Source organism: Schistocerca piceifrons, chromosome 2 (genome assembly GCF_021461385.2).
Source record: "Schistocerca piceifrons isolate TAMUIC-IGC-003096 chromosome 2, iqSchPice1.1, whole genome shotgun sequence".
Lineage (NCBI taxonomy): Eukaryota > Metazoa > Arthropoda > Insecta > Orthoptera > Acrididae > Schistocerca > Schistocerca piceifrons.
In genome coordinates, this window is record NC_060139.1 from 1101880825 (window position 1) to 1101902808 (window position 21984).

Consider the following 21984-nt stretch of genomic DNA (forward strand, 5'->3'; position numbering starts at 1 on the left):
TGCTCGAGGTAATTTTCGGATAGTGCACTCAGTATAATGTCACTCGACGCTCTGTCCCTACCACCTGTCCTAAACATTTGAGTGTCACAGTCTATATCTGGTAAATTGAAATCTCCACCTAAGACACATGCAGATGTGAATGATAGAATTTTCCAATAACTGAACATACAAAGCTAAGTACAAATAAGCTTCACCTTCTACCCGAAGTACTTGCAAATTAATAGTCTGGTATACTCTACTATAATTTAATCTACTAAAATACTCTACTATGATTTATTGTCTTGACAATGTTTTGAATATATCCATTGCCACTTTCCTCTCTCTATGTTTGCCTAGCCATTTTCCTAAGAGCTGAAGATTTTTAACTTCCAACACATTAAAATCTAATAGAATAAGGGGCAGTTGAACAAAAACAAGACAGATGAAAAACGAGTATGTAAACAGTTTATTATTTCAAAATTAATCACCAAACAAAGTACATTTAGCCCTCTGTGACACAAGACAGATGACACTTCCTGGCAGATTAAAACTGTGTGCCAGACCGAGACTCGAACTCGGGACCTTTGCCTTTTGCGGGCAAGTGCTCTACTAACTGAGCTACCCAATCACGACTCACACCCCATCCTCACAGCTTTACTTCCGCGAGTGAAAATTTCATTCTTAAGCCCTCTAGCCGGGGCTGTGGAGAGCTCTACGAGCGTCGCAACAGTTTTGGCCCGTTCGGTCGAGAGCGGGCGGCCGGGACACTTCGCTTTGGCTACTCACCTACGTGCAAAGTCGTGTATTCTTCTTGCACCAGTAAACCACTTTTACTCGTTGCAGTACTGACGTATTTTACCTTATGCGCCATCTCCCAGGCGGGATACAAAAGTTGGCGACAAGGTTTCCCCTTTTTTCTCCTATTGTTTCCTTTTTTGCTCGGTAATGCTTTAGCTTTTTTGTGATACCCCCATGTGATTGAGTGACTGTATCTGAGTGCTCCCACCTTTCGCTATATAGACCTTCATTTGTGTAAACCGTGGCTTCGCCACAGAAACAGGCTTCGCTGTCCAGTCTTGCCCGTTTTCGGGCTCAGCAAATGACGCAGCTGCTTGCTGCCATAAATGGACTGGTCGCACTGCAAACTGCAGCTACTTCGGCGCCTCAGACGCCACCGCCTGTACCGACGGCGCCGCCGATGGCGCCGCCATTTCGTGCCTTCAGTCCTGACGTTGAACGCTGGCCAGAATACACCGCCCAGTTCGAGGCACACTTCGCAGCATACAACGTACCAGGAACAGAGCGGCTTGCTTTTTCCATTGCCAACGCGGGTGTTGTGTTGTATCGTGCGCTCGTGAAATTGTTTCCCACCACCCGCCCAGAAACTAAAACTTACGACGAAGCGATTGATGCTTTGAACTCCCACTTCCATGGCAGTGTAAATGTGGTAGCTGCACGCTACAAATTCTTTCGCCTCCGGCGTGGCCCTACTCAGTCCAATAAATCTTGGTTAGCGGACCTTCAGGGACTAACTTCTGATTGTGACTTTACTTGCTCGAGTGGACGCTCATATGTGGATATAATGATTAGAGACGCTATTGAGCAGAATGTGGCAGTTCACCACATCCGTGTACAAATCCTCAGATTTAAAAACCCGTCTTTGCAGGAAGTAGTGGACTTCCCAGACAGACAAGATACATTAGACATGGCTACTTCCACGTTTGACGTGACCCCGGGTGTGTGTACTGTTAGTGCGGCACAAGTGCCCTTCCACCCAGCCCAGCCAGCCACGCCGCACCGCTTATGCGCACGTAAACATGGTTCAAACCAGGCACCCTCTAAGAAACTGAAATAATGTCCGAACTGCTTTCGTGCCCACCCACGGGACAGTTGCCCATCCCGTCAAGCACAGCGTTATTTTTGTAATAAGAAAGGACACGTGCTAGTTGTGTGCAGTAAAAGAAATTCTAAGTCACACCCTGTCTCCCGTTCGCGTGACTCGTATGGGCGTCACCGCATCAGCAACCGCCGTGATCATGATTCACATCAGCCTATGGATGTTAATGCCATTTATTCAAAGCCTTCTGATTCACATGCTTCTACAGCTCGTCGTGTGAATCAAGTTTTGCCAGACACTTCCTCTCGCATTCAGTGCAATGTGAGGAAACTTTTTGTGACTTTGAACATTTGCAGACATTCTGTTCGCATGCAACTGGACACTGGCACATCAGTTTCTTTACTGAACAAATCGACATATGACTTGCTCGGTTCGCCCCTGCTTCATTGTTCGCATTCCACACTGACTGCATTTTCTGAACAGGAAATCTCAGTTCTTGGCGTGTGTAGTTTGCAAGCCACGTACGGTGCAACGACACGTATGGTGTCTTTTCATGTACTCCACTCTAGTGATGCTACGAACATTTTTGGCATGGACGCATTTGAACTTTTTGGCCTCGTAATTCAGGGCAATGTACTTTGCATCAATGCTAGTGACCATGCAGACAGTGTTTCCGCACTATGCAATGATTTTGCTGAACTTTTTTCTGAAGGACTAGGTTGCGCCACCGACTTTGCAGTGCATGTTGTAGTTGAAGACAACGCCATGCCTATTTTCCGGCGCGCACGCCCGGTACCGCACGCACTGCGCGATGCCATAGCTGCTGAACGTAAGCATTTGCAAGACAATGGTGTCATTGAACCTGTTTCTGCTTCGCCATGGGCTGCGCCTATAATGTGTGTCAAGAAACCAAATGGTCGTCTCCGTATTTGCGCTGACTTTAAGTCAACAATAAATCCCCAGACAGCTATATTTCCCTTACCGCATCCTGAAGACATTTTTGATAAGCTTGGTGCAGGAAAATTCTTTTCCACAATTGACTTGCGGGACGCGTATTTTCAGATTCCGCTTGATGAACAGTCACAGCGCTATTTTGTGATCAACACCCACCTTGGATTGTTCAAGTTTCGCCGACTTCTGTTCGGCTGTGCTTCAGCTCCTGCTATTTTTCAGTCTTATTTGCAGCAGTTGTGTGCCAGTGTCCCTGGTTGTTCCAACTATCTGGACGATATAGTCGTCTCAGGTCACACCCCTGACGAACATTTGCAGAATTTGCGTGCCTTATTTACTGTACTTTTGCAGGCAGAACTAAAGTGTCACAGAGAAAAGTGCAAATTTTTTCTAACTGAGATTCAGTATTTAGGACATATGATTAAAGGACAGAGTATCGACCCCTCGCCGTCATACCTCAGTACGATTGGGGACTTGCCAGCACCCAGGAACTTGAAAGAACTTCGGTCTGTCTTGGGAAAAATTACATGTTATATTCGGTTTATACCAAATGCAGCGCAGATTGCAGCACCTTTGCATCGCCTTCGTCGTATGAACGTTCCCTTTGTTTGGTTTTCGGAATGTGACGCAGCTTTCCACAAGCTCAAATCTGCTTTGTTGAGTGATCACTGTTTGATTCCTTTCGATCCCTCCAAACCAGTTCTTTTGGCTGTCGATGCATCTTCTCACGGCATCGGCGCGGTTCTCTCGCACCACATTAATTCTGTCGATCGCATGATCGCTTTTGCGTCTAAGTTGCTCAATTCTGCCCAACAAAACTATTCTCAAATCGAGAAACAAGCTTTAGCTATTGTCTATGGAGTGACTAAGTTTCATAATTTTTTTGTACAGTCGCAAGTTCTATTTGGTCACCGATCATAAGTCTTTGAGTCATCGTTCCACCCGCCAAAGCCGGTTCTGGCGCTTACTGCACAAAATTTGCAATGTTGGTCTTTGTTTTTGTCTAACTACAATAACGAAATCTTGTTTTGGCCTACGGACCAGCATTACAATGCTGATACTTTGCCTTGTCTGCCTATTGGTCCTGACAAAGTGTTTGATTCTTCCGAATTGTCATGCATTCAAAAGGTAAGGAATTAGCTGATGGTTTTCCGGTGGATTGTCATCACATTTCTGCTGCGAAAGCCGCCAACGCTTCTTTGCAGATTCTTTTGCAGTATATTCATACTCAATGGCCTCCATCTGCTACGCAGATTTGTGATCCACTTGTTTGACATTACTTTGCGCAATGTCACAACTTGTCTGTACACAACGGCGTTATCTTGTTGCGAACTGACAATGATCAGTCTCGTGTGGTTGTACCTCGTTTGTTGCAGTTGGAAATCCTCCGTTTATTGCATGCTGGTCATTGGGGTATAGCGCGGATGAAGCAATTAGCGCGTTGTCACTGCACTTGGGTCGGCATTGATAAAGAAATTGAGAATTTGCTTGCTAACTATCGATCTAGCGCGGAACATCAATCTGCTCCCTGCCAGTGCTTCTTTGCATGGCCGACTCCTACTGCATCTTGGCAGCGCGTTCATATTGATTTTGCAGGTCCTTTCTGGGACACCCGCTGGTTGATAGTTATTGATGCGTACAGCAACTTTCCTTTTGTTGCAAATACGTTTACTACTACACCTGCCAGTACTATTCGGGCTTTGACGTCTATTTTTTGCATTGAGGGCCTTCCTGAAGTTATTGTCTCCGACAATTGCCCACAATTTGTGTCATCAGAGTTTCAAATGTTCTGTGGTGCTAATGGCATTTGCCAACTAACCTCAACCCCATTCCGCCCCCAGTCGAACAGTGAGGCTGAACGCTTTTTACGTACATTTAAGTCGCAGATGAACTAGTTGTGCGCCACGCACTCTCACGAGCACACACTTTGGACTTTCCTCACTTCCTATCGCTCTCAGCCGTGCGGCACCCGTTCCCCAGTGGAATTGCTACACGACTGCACCCATCCATCGCTCCTGCAGCTATTGCACCCGCCGCCATGCGCTCCCGCTGCTTCACCTCGTTCTGGCTCGGTGCCGCACGATTTGGTGTTGTATCACATTTTCTCTGGAAGGCAGCACTGGGAGCAGGGGCGCATTCTTCGCCGGCTTGGCTGCGCCTTATTTCTCATTTCTGGTCCCTCAGGCACTGTCAAGTGTCACTGGAACCAGATTCGTTTGTGCCACCCTCGGTTTTCTGCCACTGGTTGTTTTCCGGCAGCATTGGAGGCTTCGCGGCTTCCACCACCTCAGCCCACGAATCCACCAACGGCACCTCCTCCGCTCGTGCCTCCGCCACGGAAGTGCCTGCCATCACTGCCACTGCCGGTCCGGTCACCTGCACCAGACGGGCGCCTCTCGCTGCTGCCGTGTTCCTCCGCTTTGCCAGAACCGATGGACGCTGAGGCTGCCGGCACGCTGCCACCGCAGCCGCCGCCGTCACCCACGGAGGTCGTTGCTCTGCCTCCTCATGCGAGCATACCCAGTAGCGACATGTGGCCTCGGCAGGTTTTCCACGGGGCGTTTTCCTCACCCCCTCGCAAGCAATTCACGGTCGCGGGTGGACAGCGTGCCCTGCAGTTCCGCTGTCCGCCCACTCAGCTGTGCCACCCCTGGGTCCGTCCACCCACCGTCAGAAGCCGTACTCAATGACGCAATGATGTCACAGGTTAGTTGCCAGTTAAATTGGCACTATGACAGACAACGACGACAGCACCCTCTAGCCGGGGCTGTGGAGAGCTCTACGAGCATCGCAACAGTTTCAGCCCATTTGATCAACAGCAGGCAGCTGGGACATTTCGCTTCAGCTTCTCACCTATGTGCAAAGTTATGTATTCTTCTTGCACCAGTAAACCACTTTTACTCACTGCAGTACCAACCTATTTTACCTTTTCCTGCTCCTACCCATGTGCCGCCTCCCAGGCGGGATACAAAAATATGGAAGTCACGTGCAGAGAGATTTGAACTATATGGAGGACGTGTAACAGCTTCCCAGTGAATCTTCTGCAGTGTACTTGAAACAACCTCGGTAACACACGTGGGTCCGCCCCGAAGAAAGACATTCGTGGTCACCGATTTGCTTCAGATTAAGACGTGCGTGCTTAGATACAACCATGGTTCCGTAGGCAACTGCAAACATTTTTCAAGAAGAGACAGACCATCTCATTTCACAGTGGGATAAATGAATTAAAAGTTATGGTGATACTTTTGAAATCATGAACAGTTTATTTACTTTTTTCCCCATATGTCTTGTTTTCATTTATGGAATATGCTTTCAAATGAGCTTTGTTAGTAGCAATTTCCATCTATTTTTGATTATCTGTGTATTTTAGTTATCCATTTAGTCTAAAATCTGCATTAACCTAGATAGCTGAGAGTTTACTTTGTATTGCAATTCTTTCATTTACTGACAGAAAACCATATGAAACAGGTCATCAAAAGTTTAAACTGTGCAGATGCTGAAGGAAGGGATTGCAAAGTAACTATGTACTAAATGTCAAACTCCAGAGTGCCTTAATTTTGATTTATGCAACAAGACTAGATGTATCCTGTATATTTAATAACTACTCCCACAACATCTCTACCACTTAGATGACTACAAAATAAAGAAACTATCAAACAGAGGAAAAAGCTGTAACAACATGCTTGTATATGTCTTATTAATTACTGAACAGCATCAATGATAGAGCTGCTTATGCTGTATCAGCCAAGCACAATCAATTTCTGCACACAAACTTAGAAATTACACTGCACAAGTATGGACAATGGCATGTGTCAGAGAACCAGCTCCCAAATAGTTGGCTGCTGTATGCACATAAATAAAGAGTTAAGCTCAGTTTATGAACTTTAGAGCACACAGGCACAAAAATACATTATCAATTACACTGACCAGTGTGAGCAGGTCCTTAGACGAAGTTATTTAAATGAACAAATAATGAGGGAGGGGAAGAACAGGGTGATAACACAAGGGGACAGGGACAGGAAGGCAAAATAGTTGAGATACGGCACCACAGGAAGTTCATCAGTTGCAGAGAGTGTATTAGTACCCTGGCCTACATAGATAGTACACAGATTAGAGCTTAACATCCCATCGACATTGAGGCCATCAGAGACAGAGCACAAGTTAAGAATATTTCAAGGATGGGGAAGGAAATCAGCTGTACTCTTTCAAAGCACCCATCCTAGCATTCGCCTGGAGTGATTGAGGAAGATGAAAAAACCTAAACGAGGACAGTCAGATGCAGATTTGAACTGGCATCCTCCAGAATGTGCTGACCACTGTGTCACTCCACTCAATGCCACAAGCAAGTAGCTGCAGCAGTGCTGGCGTACGACATCATTATTACCTACACAAACAGCCCATCGTCTGATAAGACACGATATACCTGTGACAGGATTTGAATACAATGTGTTGGGAGGGCATACTCTCAATTACTGAATGTGTGCAAAAAGTAGCTGGCAGCGAGGTTGAATTCCCATCCCGCTTTCACTCGAGTTTGTAATAAAATGTAGAATTGACAGAATAAATTGTCATAAGTCTTATTTTCAGACATGTATCACCTTAAAATTTAACACTTTGAATGCAACAGTTGCATACTTATGTTGTCAAGCACAGAATAATATAATCTCTTCACTGCCATTTTTCTTTTTCATATACTCAGTTGTAATAGGCTGCATCTATCTGCATTCCACAATACTCCATTAATAGCTTTCTACACACAGCTGCACTACAAGCTTACCTTTGGTGTAAGAAATAAGTAAGGGATCGGAACAGGTGTTCGAGATGCTTCCCTCAAAACTTCAAATTTCTCTGTAGCTGCACGACGAAGCTGCCGCCGTACAAATCCGCACAATAATTCCAAGGAATCTTCAAATTCAGTCTGTTGGGAAAATAGTTGTTCTTTCACAAAACATCCAAATATAAATGAAAAACAACAGTAGTAAATCTTATACTAGGTGTGATCAAAATTTAACACGAATTTTTTAAATTTTGCTGGTGTTATATATTCGATTTTCAATTTTTCTTAATGATATTGGTACACATGTCCCTGACGTACATTTGCATTCAAAGTTATAGACGTTTTCAAGTGCTCAGCAAATTTTTACTTTTCAAAAGGTGGATCAAAGAATATGCTTTAAATTTTGCTTGAAATACAGAAAAAAGTGTAGCATCACATTCGAAATGTTGACTGTGGCTTTTGGCGATTCTACTATGAGTGAGACATGAGCTTATGTAGAAACATTTCAAAGAGGACTGAGAAAACAGTGAAGATAACAACTGCCCTGGACACGCTAGCTCATTGTTTACTGATGACAATGTGGAAGAAGTAAAGAAAATGGTTCTGGAAAATCACCGAATCCACGTCTGTTGATGTCGGCATAAAAAATGGCTCTGAGCACTATGGGACTTAACATCTATGGTCATCAGTCCCCTAGAACTTAGAACTACTTAAACCTAACTAACCTAAGGACATCACACAACACCCAGTCATCACGAGGCAGAGAAAATCCCTGACCCCGCCGGGAATCGAACCCAGGAACCCGGGCGTGGGAAGTGAGAACGCTACCGCACGACCACGAGCTACGGACATGATGTCGGCATAACCTTTAACTCATGCCAAGCAATTGTTGTTCTTATTATTCTTCTTCTTCTTCTCCTCCTCCTCCTCCTCTTCTCCCTTTTTATTTTAGGTTATTTTTTTATGGGGGAGGGGGATGGGAGGCGGGGGATATGAAACATGTAGCAGCAAATTTTGTTCCGAAATTGTTGAATTTAAGCCAAAAATGATGTCGTGTACACATCACTCAGAAAATGCTGAATGAAGTCGACAATGATCCAGAACTTCTAAAGAAGATTATAACAGGTGCAAAAAGCTGGGTATACACATATGACATTGGAATCAAGGCACAATCGTCCCAATAGAAACTGCTTGAAGAGCCACGACCAAAACAAATTTGACAAGTTCAACAACATGAAGGTTCTTCTCACTGTTTTCTTTGACTGTAATGGGATGGTGCACCATGAGTTCCTGTCTTATTATCGTATGGTCAGTAAGGAATACTACACGGAAATTATCTGCCTGAAGCAATCCCAAGAAAACAATCAGAATTGTGGCAAAACCACTATGTAAATTGTGTCACGACAATGCTCCCACTCAAAACTCTGTGCTGGTTCGTGATTTTTTGGCGAATAACAAAACCCTTATATTGCCTCAGTCACCGTATTTGCCAGGCATGACCCCTGCAACTTTCCTCAATTCCTGAGACTGAAGAGAACCACAAAAGGACATCATTTTGCCACCACTGACGAGACATAAAGAGAATCGTTGAAGGGACTGAACACCATAACGAAAAGTAAGTTCCACAAGACTGGAACAAGTGCTAGCACAAGTGTATTTTGTCGAAGGGGACAAAGTTGATGTTATTGAATAAATAAAGATGGCTTAAGAAAAAGAAAAATTTCCACTACTTTTGATTACACCTCGTATACTTTAACAGCTTGTCCTTACAGTAAAAGTCACTGACTTCACACTGCACTAGTTGTTAGTGCTGATAAATTACTATATTATATTCTGACAGTTCTTACAGAGACGGGATGAGAAATTCTGAGGCATCATCAAAAGCCGAGGTGGACAAGTCTGTCTGTCTCTTCTACAATATGGGAAAGGACAACCAGAGTACATATAGAAATTATTCTGCTACAGTACAATGGCAAAAATGGTCTCGGGACAAGTCTCGAAAAGAAGTTAAGAAAAGTATGATGTAAGTAATAGTGAAATAAAGTAGATTATTTGCACTATAATCTGGGGACAGAACCTGATGTACCCGCACATGTCACGAGTGTGTATACACAAAAATCTGGCAAAATTTACGAGCAAAAGACATTTTCTAAATTACGACAATATTATGAGAAGGACTCATTGTTACTCACAGTATAGAGGAGATGTCAATTAGCAGACTGCTAAACATGTGAGCTTTAGACTAAAAAGGCCTCCTCCTTATGTAGAAAATGCACAGTCCATACACATGTGACAGCCGACTAGGGTCATCGAGGTCAGACTGCGAGCAGCTGCGCCTGATGGGAGAAGCAATGTGAGTGGTGGGGATAAGGAGGAAGCTAGGGTGTGGAGAGGGTGTGACAGGAGGATAGGAGTGGGGGAAGGTGTAGCACTGCTTGTGGGAGTATGGAGGGATCTGGTAGGGATAGGGCAGGGCTGCTAGGTGCAGTCGGGAGTTTCTTTTTTTGGAGGGGGTGGGGTGGGGTGGGGTGGGGGGGGGAGGGGTGGGGGGGAGGGGTGGGGAGGATAGTGGAAAAGGAGAGAAGATGAGGAGGGGGGAAAATGAGAGAAGAAAAGAAGAGAGGAGAGAAAGAGAGAGAGAGATTAATGGAAGTGTTTGTGGAATAGGAGGCTTTGCAGTGAGAGCAGGGAAGAGGGAAGAGGGTGAACAGCAGGGACTAATGAAGGTTGAGACCGGGGAGGGGGGGGGGTGGGGGTGGTGGGGGGGGCTGTTAGAGTTCTCACCCACACCAGTCAGAAAATCTGGTGTTAGCAGGACAGATCCAGGGATGCAGATGGCAGAGGCTGTGCAGCAGTCACTGAAGTGAAGCACGTTGTGTTGGGTAGCATGTTTAGCAACTGGGTGGTCCAGCTGTCTGCTGGCCACAGTTTGTCTGTGGACAGACAGCTAGTTGGTTGCCATGCCCATGTAGAATACAGCACAGTGGTTGTGCCTCAGTTTGTGTATCACACGATTGCTTTCACAGGTAGCCCTACTTTTGACGGATAGTGAGTAGGACATTCCTCATTTCAGGGTACGACCAGAAGCAGTCGAAATCCTAGTGGAGAATGTGACGTAGTTGCCCCATTTCTAGATGTACCGAGTCACGAGGGGAGAACACTCCTTTGTGTTCACCTCCCACATCCCCACCGTCCAGCCACAAAGAGGTCAGAATCACAAAGTAATGGAGCAGCTGAAACACGTTCTCTGCCAGGGTTCTGACTACCTCTTGTTATGCCCTGAGATAAGGATTGTCTTACCTGCTACCCGTCCCATTCCTCCGTAGTGATATTCTGCCACCCACCGAATCTGTGCAATATCCTCGTCCGATCCCTACTCCGTCCCTGCTCCCGATCCCTTGCCTCGCGGCTCATGGCTCACATCCCTGTAAGAGATCTAGTTGGAAGACCTGTCCCATACATCCTCTCACCACCATCTACTCCAGTCTGGTCACAAGCATCACTTATCCCATCAAAGGTAGGGCTGTCTGAGGGAGCAGTAATGTTATCTACAAGCTAAGTTGTAACTCCTCTGCTCCATTCTACACGGGCACGACGAGCTGTCTGCCTGCACAAATGGCCACTGACAAACTGTGTCCCAGAAACAACTGGACCACCCCGTTGGCGATCACACTGTCCGACACAATGCGCTTCTTTTCAATGACTGCTTCGAAGCCTCTGCCAGCTATTCTGAACTGCATAGGTGGGAACTCTCCCTGTAATATATCTTACGTTCCCTTAACTCTCTTCCCTGCTGCCAATGCAGTACTGCACAGCTTTCTGTTCCACCTACACACCCACTAGTTTCTCTCCCTCTCCCTCTCTCTCTTTTCTCCTTCCTCCTCCACATCTTCTCTCATTTTTCCCTACCCTTCCACCCCCACCCCAACCCCCAAAAAGCTCCTAACTGCACCTAGCACCCCTGCCCTGTCCCCATCAGATGACTGCATGCTCCCTCAAGCAGCCCTACACCTCCTTCCAGCCCTGCCCTCCTATCACTCCCCCTCCTTATGCCCAACACCCAGACTGCTTCTCCCTTCAGACACAGCTGCTCACAATCCAGCCTCAGTGGCCCATGTCAGTGGTCACGTCTGTGTGAGTTGTGCTCGCATAAATGTGTGTGTGTTTTCTACGTTAGAAGAAGGCCTCTCAGCTCAAACCTCACGTGTTTAGCAGTCTTTTTTGTCACGTCTGCTTGTGTTTCAACACCTCTAAATTAAATATGTAGGTGGTTGAAGCAAGTCTAAGAATAAATGTCTCTGCATCGTCTGACGTCTGAATGAGAAGTTAATGGAGTAAATGGAAATATATGAGATAAGAAAGTAGCCGGTGAAATGTGACAGCGAAGAGGAGGAGGCGAGAAAAGTTTATTGCTAAGGTCACTGCACTGCTGAAATTTGCTAATAGCGAATGTAAATCTGTGTGTTAAAAAGACTTATTTATATTTTTGGGGGGTACAGCATTATACGGAAGTGATACGTAGATCGTAAACGGGACATACGAGAGAGGAACAAAAATTTCTGCAATCGACAGTTACATCTGTATCCGTACTCTAGAAACCACCAAGAAATACACAGTAGAGGGTAAGTCCCATTAGACCGGTTGTCGGTATTTTTCCCCATTCCATTCACATGTGGAGTGTGGGAAGAACGATTGCCTAAATGCCTCTGCGCTTGCCATAATTAGCCAAATCTCTTTTTCGCGATCCCTATGCAAGCAATACGTAGTGGGCTGTAACGTATCTCTAGATTCGACACTTAAAAGTTGGTTCTAGGACTTTATAACTAGGTTTCACAGGATCTTTTGTGTTTATCTCCAGGCGCCTGCCAGTTCAATTCGTTCAATATCTCTGTGGCGCTCTCCCACAGATTGAACAAACCTGTGACCGTTTGTACTGCACTTCTTTGTAGCTGTTCAGTATGCCCTCTTAGCCCTATTTTGTACAAGTCCCACAAAGTCGAGCAACGTTTTAGGACTGATTCCTTGAGTCTTTTGTACACAGTCTCCTTTATAGACTGATAGCATTTCCCTAATGTTCTAGCTACGAAGCACAGCCTGCCACCTGCTGACCTACAACTGAGACTGTGCGATCTTTCCATTTCATATGCCTATAAACTGTTACAGGCAGATATTTGTTCGAGTCGAACGAATCCAGCTGTGACTTGCTGATATTACAATCACAGTATATAGCATCTATTATGAGTGCTCCGGTTTACATTTCTCAACATTTGAAGCAATTTCAGTCTTTGCACCACTTTGAAATCTTATAAATATCTGACTGAGTAATTGTGCACTTCCTTTCAAAATGTACTTAATTATAGATAACTGCAGCACCGTGTAGTGTTAAAGAAGAATGCTGTCAATTAGGCAGATAGAATGAGTAAGTAATAAAGAGGTGCCAACTGTAACGAGACGAGAGAACATCGTGGGGCACTGAGGAATAGTTAATTTGGCGATAGAGGGAAGTGGGTGGTAAGAACTGAAAAGGCAGACATGAGTACAGCAAACGAGTCAGTTACAGTAGTTATTCAGGGATGAAGAGGCTCACACACTACAGACTGGCACATAAAACTGCATCAAACCAGAGTCCGGAATGAAGATCGGAATGACAACAATCTCTGCATCCCGTATACCTCAAATATAAATGGTCTGAACAGTTATAACAAAAATCGACTACACTAATGTTAGTAACAATTCGTAGTTATTGAGATACGTGGTCAAAGATATCACATTCTCCAACAGACCACACCGTATAATAAATTTCAAAATATTAGTATGCATTTGAATGATTAGAAGGCTAGTTAAATATACAAATCTAATAATAGTATGCAAGTTCACATATACCACAGCAAACATTTTTAAATTTGATTTCTACTTTTCACAGATGCATTTACATCATCTACAAAACCATCAACTGATATATAAATTGCTATTAGGTCTACTGCTGTCATACTCCTAGAAACTGCGTAGAAATTTACCACAATGTACATTAATGACAGAACTATTTTCCTATTAAAGGTTAAAATTATGAAATTTTAAAACACTATACATATACTGCAACAATAAGCAACTGACCCGACATACAAGTTCCGCAACAAGATAGCGACAGCGCTCCTCTCTAATTTTGGCCTCGATGTTATGCGCCTGTAGAGAAGGGACGCCAATCACAATATCTAAAAGAAGAAGCAGAAGAAGTAGTGTTTGAGGTATAGGCATTTTATTAACTACAGATAAATATTTACTTCAAATATACTACAAAAGATATATTCGAAGAGTATACGTTTTTATTAACTGGTAGCTAAGAAAGAGTGTTACATAAAATCCCATATTTACAATTATTTGTTGGACAAATGTGTAGTGTATGTCAGTGGTATAAAGGACTTTACATATGGAAAACAATGAAACACGAGAGCACGAACAGTTGACAAAGACAAATAAATGGATTGCACTTTTCACACTTGCATGGCAATGGTAAGCTGATACTCACTAAAAAGTAAACACTGAATCCAGAAGTCTGGAAGATGCAAAATTAAGTATTAGTAAAAATTAACAATAACATAAGGCAATGAGCAATACTTGACAGACGGTATCAATTACATATCTAAGATACCGAGTTCACATTCGTCACAGGCACATGGGCTTCGAGGTAGTCCAATTGTACGACACGTAGTAGATTCTTTCACACACGGGGATGATTTTTGCATGTTAAAAATACTAACTCACACTACAGTTCACAGTCTACATCAAACTGCACGGTCTCACTTAACTGGCTAGGGTAGATACGAGGAGAGCGAGGGCACGGCACCTCTGACAGGACCGTACCCACTAGAGCACGGTGAAGGTCAAACGGGCCTCGAGGTCGATGGCAGCTAATCTCCCATCTTATATTCTGTTTTATATTTTTTTCTTGAGGCCATTTACAAATTTTTTTTTTTTGAAATATTACTCTCAATACTTGAACGGTCATTACCCATTTTAGTATGTTAGTGTTAGAAGTGTTGTATAAAATTTCAGCTGTCCTTGGTGGAAATAAAAAAAGTCAGATGTGTTATTGTTTTACTTACGTTCCTCTTATATCCCCACCTATGGCACATCAAGTTCACTATTAAAGGTCTGGGTTCGATTTTAGGTAATATTTTTCTTGATCAGTAATGACAATTCTTATGCTGTAGGATTTATTCTAAGTAAATAGAAACTTGCCACAGACTTAAAATTGCCTGTGTGAAAACAGACAGAAACATATAAATGTAACAGAAATGCAAATACACCCCAATGGAAAATGAAAGTGTCACACTACAAATACACCCACCAAATGCTGCCAAACTGGTAGAGTGTTTTGATGACTGTTAAGGTTAATATTTCATACTTACAAACGCTTATTTTCAGCAGCAGAAAAAAGCTATTCCTACAGACAAAGAACGGTGTGAATACATTATGGTTGTTGCACGAGTATAACGTTAGAGCAACTTTTTACGTGAAGATCAAAACACAGTTTGCTCCGACGACGTGCACATGTTACTACCACCTTTCAGACTCGAGAAAGGTCAGATCTTTGGCACGAGGGATCCTGGTGGCTGTGGTGCACTGACTGCAGAGCGAGTGGTGGCAGGCAGCTGGTGACCTCAGAGAAATGGGGCGGGCCCTGGCCGCGAGTCACGGGGGTACGCGTTACTGGCACCTGGGTCGAGGTTTCCAGTTTACCTGTGTCACTTACCGCTGGAGGCAGAGACTTGCACGGTACAGAGCTGAAGTCGACAGGGACACGGAGTGGCAGCCGGTGGTGTCCGGCGAGGAGTCCCACTTCTCTTCGTGGCAGTCAAAAAAACTGTGTGTGAAATCTTATGGGACTTAACTGCTAAAGTCATCAGTCCCTAAGCTTACACACGACTTAACCTAAATTATCCTAAGGACAAACACACACACCCATGCCCGAGGGAGGACTCGAACCTCCACCGGGACCAACCGCACAGTCCACGACTGCAGCGCCTTAGACCGCGCGGCTAATCCCGCGCCGTGGCAGTCAGATCAGTGCCTACACGTCTGTAGATGATTCTGTTTCCGGTCATGGGAAGCTACGATTCTCACACCGGGAACACCTTGAGGAGCATACGGATCTTCGACTGGCCCACCTGGTCCCCGAGACGCACGTCTGGGATGTGAGGGGAGCATACGCAGACTTTCGTACTGGCCTTCAGCCGACTATCTCAGTAAAGCGACACACAGTGTTTTCCGAATGTGGCAAAAAAAATTTTGAGATGACATTTGGAGGTCGTTTGCTTCTGTACCGTGACAAATAAAAGAGTTATGTAAGACCTGTAGGGGTCACACCTCACACAGGTGCTGACAATAGACAATAGTTCATAATGGAATGAAAGTTTAATTGTCTAATTCCTCTACAAATTTTGATAAATACTGGACTAGCGCTTAACAGTGTAACACTTGCCATTACTGTCAGTGTAACTAAAATGTGGCGCAAAATGCATCTGGTGATAAAGAAAGAAAAATAAAGTAGTTTCATTTTTTGTTTCATACATCAGTCTCCTCAATCTCATTACTGTGAGAAGAAATTGTGCCCAGTGATACCGCAAACAATTATTTATTATAAATATAACCTCTCGAATTACAGTCCAAAGTCTTATGATTCCCTTAAAAAAGAAGCTGTCAAAATTATTGTGGCATGTTCGACTACGATGTTGAAAATAAAAGACTTTTAAAGTTGACTGCTGACAGCTTGCCCTCACACCTCTCTCTTGCCTTTATATCTAGGACTATGTTCTGTTATATCATTCGTCTTCTCACCAAATTTGAATATCAATATCTTTTCAGTTGCCACACAAGATCTGGATAAAAACACCATTTAAAAAGGCTCTAAATACAGCATTTGCTCCTGAATACTTATATTAGCTATACTAGTCACGATTCAACAATGGAAGACTAAGCCTGCATATTATGACAAAAAAACCGATGTTAGTACTTCGTGTATACTACATCTGTGAACTTTTATTGTTTGAATATTATTAACAAAGACTTATGATAATTCATCCAAGTGGAATATAAATGAACATACTAAATTGCAATGAAAGATATTTAAAAAGGAAAGAGGAAGAGTGAAACTTCTGTAGTTACATAACTGCCACTCCACTTCTGTCACTTAGCAACGGTTAACATAATATATTTTCTCAAGGCAAGTCCTACTAAAATAAACAGAATTTTTATAGGTTTAACAAAGAGACTAACCAAGGAGCTTCAGCAAGCCATCGAGCAAGGCGTGCAAAGCATTGGCGAGTGAGAGGAAGTGAGAGGTGAGGCGGCCTCGGGCCGTGATCACGAGGAAGCGCAGGGAGAGCGCGAGGTCGGCGAGCAGGTCCTCCTGAGTGCGTTCTGTGCCCTTCTGTAGGAGCAGGCTCAGTCGCCACTGGTGTACCTGTCCAGGGAAATTTATGCTGTCCACTTCAAATTCCCTGTAGGATAGCACAAAATACAATTATGTACCTACAGTTTGATTCACTCAATACATTTTAAAATTGTGAGGATTATGTAAAACTTCAGAAGACTGAATTTTCATGTTCAAAGCTAATAAATCAGACACCACATGAATGTAGGCCATTTTTCAATTTGTACACTCAGTAGTGCAGATATAAACTAATACTAATACAGTTAATTTTACTGCTACTAACTTTACTGGCAACAAAGACATTAATAATACCAAATGCAAATGTAGAGATGACAAACTACAACTATCTCCAAAAAATATACTTTGGTCTACACTTTGATAGAACACTTGCTTGATTAAAAAGCAGCTCTAGTCTGTGTAATCTTAAACAGTATGTTTTAAATTAAATGCTTGTGTATTTTGTATGTTAAATTGTAAAGTTATACACGATATGTACACTACAAACTCCAGGATGGTACAACAACAACAACAACAACATGAAAAAGATATGTCAATGAAACAATCAGTTTTCAATTTTCAAAAATATAATGTAACAAGTTATATAAAAAATCTATTCATCAAGTGGTGGATGTGGAACACAAGCATATAAAGATTAAGAAAATTTTGCCAGCTTCTGATGTAGTGGCTCCTTCTTCTGGCAAAAGAGTTGAATGGGATGGAAAAGGAATGAAGGATAAACACTGGTGAGGTTTAGGTAAAGGAACAGAGTTCGGAAAAGTCATCCAGAACTGAAGGTCAGGGGAGTCTTACCCAACAGGATCAGAAGGGAAGCCCGATTGTCGGAGAGCTTAAAGGGGGAAGATAAGATAATATACAGGGCACAGATTACTTCCAAAATATCAAGCACAAGGTAATAAGAGCAGAAAGCTATGTGCACTGTACGTGATAGAGACGGGACGGCGACGGCAAAAAATAGACGAGTCAGAAAATGAAAGACATAAGAAAGCTAAAAGGGAGTGAAGACAGGAATAGTTGCTGAGACCAAAGAAATTAACATATATTATGTCCAGACGAATGGCGAGAACCGAGGACACGCTGTTAATGCCAGTTACCGTCTGTACAGTTCTGAGAAACTAATGCCGTGGGAAGAATTTTCCTCAACAGTCAGTCTTTTCTACTCATCCTGGCCAGTCAGTCTCCCCTGATCGAGGGTCCTGTGTCACTTTCCCAAACTCTCCCCATTTTCTAAACCTCGCGTCCTTTTTCTCCACTTCTCTTCCTTCCCCTCTGACTCTTCTGCCAGAGGAAGGCGCTGCCACATGATAAGTAAATTTTTTCTCTCTCCACATACATAATATTTTCAAATATGAAAAGGGCATACATAGAGCAGATGTCGAGTCGCAGACAGACACAATGCTACACTTTCATCTTTCAGACAAAGAAGTGCTTCTTCAATAGTAGGAAATAAACGCGTGCGCGCACACACACACACACACACACACACACACACACACACACACACACACACACAAATCAAATAAGCACAACTTGCATAGAAACCATCTATGATTGCTCAGGTCTGAATGTGCCAGTCGGGCCGGCCGGGGTGGCCGAGCGGTTCTAGGCGCTACAGTCTGGAACTGCGTGACCGCTACGGTCGCAGGTTCAAATCCTACCTCAGGCATGGATGTGTGTGATGTCCCCAGGTTATTTAGGTTTAAGTAGTTCTAAGTTCTAGGGGACTGATGACCTCAAAAGTTAAGTCCCATAGTGCTCAGAGCCATTTGAACCATTTTTTTTGTGCCAGTCGGGTCTGAGCAGCCACAAACTCTATGCTATGTGAGTCAAGTGAGTGTGTGTTTTCTGCTTATGAAGCAGCACTATTTTGTCCAAAAGTAAAAAGCGTAGCACTGTGTCTGTCTACGGCTCAACACCTCCTCTATGTGGTGAGTAGCAATCTATCCTTTTCATATATACATTCCGTATGATGCGTAAGTGCTCTCCAGAGTGTAAAAATTTTGCGATCATTTATTTTTACGTGACAGGTAAAATGTGACACAGTCTACTACATCCCATTCCTAGTGCAACTGCTGTCAGAAAGGCAATGTAAGACTCACCATCCCAACAATAATGGTTTACAGGTTCCTTTCTGCTTAAACTCTCCTGATTTTTTTCATATTTATAATAAAATATATTCTAGAATCTCACTACAGTCCTAACATAACTTGAACCTAATTCCATGTGTATGACATTACTCAAAACAAAGTCTTTTAAGGAGTACCGTGACTTAACAATATTATCTTCTAGTAAGTGCCTCGCATTTTCTCAGAACATAAATTATGTGTTTATCTAAGTTACCCTTACATCACTTGGCAGATAATTTGAAATTAAAGCAATGAAAACATCTATATCACCAGATGGTATCACTCCAATCTCAAACAAGGAAGAAAGCAACTTACACAGAGATAATTAAAAGTACAAAGCACCAACTCAGTTCACAAACTATAGCAAAACAACAACATTATCTCTTTAGCTGAATCCATGTTAATGTTAAGAAATGGTCAGAGGATCTACAAATTTTATGGCACAAAGATAAATGTTTCATTATACATATTCCACATCTTGATGCCCCACTGTGTGTACATGACTGTGCACACGCTGGAACACAAACACTTATACAAAAAAAATTTTAAAAATATTTTGATCACATAGTCATCACTTTTTTAAACAATTATAAGCCTTCACTTTTGAATGACCTTAAGATTCCAGTGGTCGCACAACTGAGAACACGGGGTATCTCGACTAAGAATTTGGTTTTGACAGTAAAACAGAAAAAAGAAAACCATCTTGAGCTCTCCTATTTCTCTCAAATTTGTAATCTGACAACTTCTGTGTTGAACAGCTTAAGGTCCATATCATCCATAGCTGATTACACAGTTCCTTTGTAATCAATTATGTAGCATAACTTCAAAATAACAGTCAGTAGTACATTCTTTTCGAATTTTCTTACCCTCGCCTTTCTTCCGCCTGTTCCAAGTCTAGTAACTCTATTGCCTTATAGTTCACTTCATTTCATATTTTATTGTGCTAATATCCTTTTTTTAGGTTCGTTTTTCCTCACTTTTTCATTTTCATTTTTCAGATCTCAGTTGCAATCACATATCTCATCTATTTTAGAATTTTTAAATAATTACCTCAAGCATTTTTACTCCTGCCAATTCTTGCTGTACATATTTCATTATCTACACTGTATTTCCTGCATGTCAAATCTTTTGCTCTCAGCTCCTTCAAGTCTATTTCCTACAACTGTTTTTGTATTTGCGCTTGTTTATATAGACATTACTGCTCTGCATTTGAACCTCTCCTTTTTTTGTCAGAACGAATGTCATACCTAGTAATCATCACTTCTTGTGCAAATACATCATTTCCCTTTCAAAACTCCACAGTCATGTCTTACTATTCTATAACTACCTGTCCTTAATATTATTTCCCTGAGTCTAGCTTTAAGGACCTTGTATCTGGGTTGCTAAGATCAGCCGTCTGTGGTACTGATACAACACATTCTCCACCTAATTATTTTATGTGCTGAACTACACACAGCTTCTATTCTCGTATAAAATATTAAGATGGCCTGCCCTCAAATTCACTGGTATGATAATCAGAGACACACCAACAAGTTAAATGTCATACTATAAAGCTAAGAGCCTTGTGTTTGGTTTCAACCAGCAGCTGAGAGCCCTTCCCTGTACCCGTTAAGCCACCACTGTTCGATTCCATTCATCTTGTGTAAACCTAGTCTGGCTATCTTCATCGACCTGCTGTGCCCCTCAAACATAAAACTACACAACCAAAACTGTAGTGTCATAAGCTGGTGCACTGTTCACTTTTTTCATCAACTAGGTTAAGGATTGTCAGACAAAATAAACTGTTCCATACAACCATTTCAGTAAAAAATGAAGCAAACATCATAAAATGGAATCCTTTAAAAAATGTGATCTAATAATCATGGAACAGACCCAAGTGCATTGAAAGGTTTCAGATTTATTATATAATGGTAAGACAGGTTTTATAACTCTATTTTAAACTGCAAAACATTTCCAAGGACAGATGTGGACTCAGACCATATGAGAAGTTGAACAGAACAGATAGTGTCTCAAAAAGAAATTATAAGATGAACATTGACAAATGTCAATTTAAATCGAGCAATGCTTAGGGAATTAGATTAGGAAATGTGAGACTAAAACTGAAGAAGCTGCAGAAAGGTAGATAGGAAGCTAAGGAGATGGCAATAAATGAATTAAGAGGCAGGGTTTGTTAACAGTTTCAAAGAGAGCAACAGGTAATCTCTGACTGAAATGGTGTAAACAAATGGAAAAAAATAGATTCGAGAGATGACACAGTGAAGATGGCAGAGAATCGATTAGGCAAAATACGAGGTATGACAGTAATTCTTGGATAACACATAAAGAATTGAATTTAATTTGCAAAAAGAAGTGGACAAAAGGGACTACAGAGTTATAAAATGCGAGAGTGACAGAAAGTACAAAATGGCTCAGGAGGATCGATTAGATGAAAATTCTAAACTTATAGAACCGTGTGCATGACTGGGAGAAAGATGATGAGGCCTGTGGAAAAACTAGAGGAGAGTTTGGAGAAAAGAAATGCAGCTATACGAATATCGAGAGCTCAGACTGTGAGCCAGTACTGTGCAGAGAAGGGAAAGTTGAAAGGTAAAAGCAATACGTAGGAGGGCTTTACAAGAGATGTGAACTTGAAGGCAATATTACAGAAGGGGAAGAGAAAGCATATGAAAATGATTTGCCCTGTCAGTGTTCTACACACTTTCTGCCCATATGCTTTGTACCCTTGAGACTGCCCCTGTTATACACCCTCCTACTACAACTTACTCCAAACCCATCGTGGGTTAGGCTTACTTCAGCAGGAGCAGAGCCACCTGTGAAACAGTGATAACTGTGAAACAATTGAAACACAACCTCTCTTTGGCTT

At 42.7% G+C, this 21984-nt stretch overlaps 1 protein-coding gene across 1 annotated transcript in view; it reads right to left on the bottom strand.

Annotated features, from left to right (window-relative positions):
• LOC124777336 overlaps positions 1-21984 on the bottom strand; it is a 798431-nt gene that overhangs the window by 190110 nt on the left and 586337 nt on the right. Inside the window, exons 7-9 of the mRNA XM_047252702.1 lie at positions 16821-17044; positions 13659-13756; positions 7545-7685 (exon numbers count right to left, since the gene is read on the bottom strand). Of these exons, the coding sequence (XP_047108658.1) occupies positions 7545-7685; positions 13659-13756; positions 16821-17044 (463 nt within the window). The remainder of the gene's footprint in view (positions 1-7544; positions 7686-13658; positions 13757-16820; positions 17045-21984) is intronic.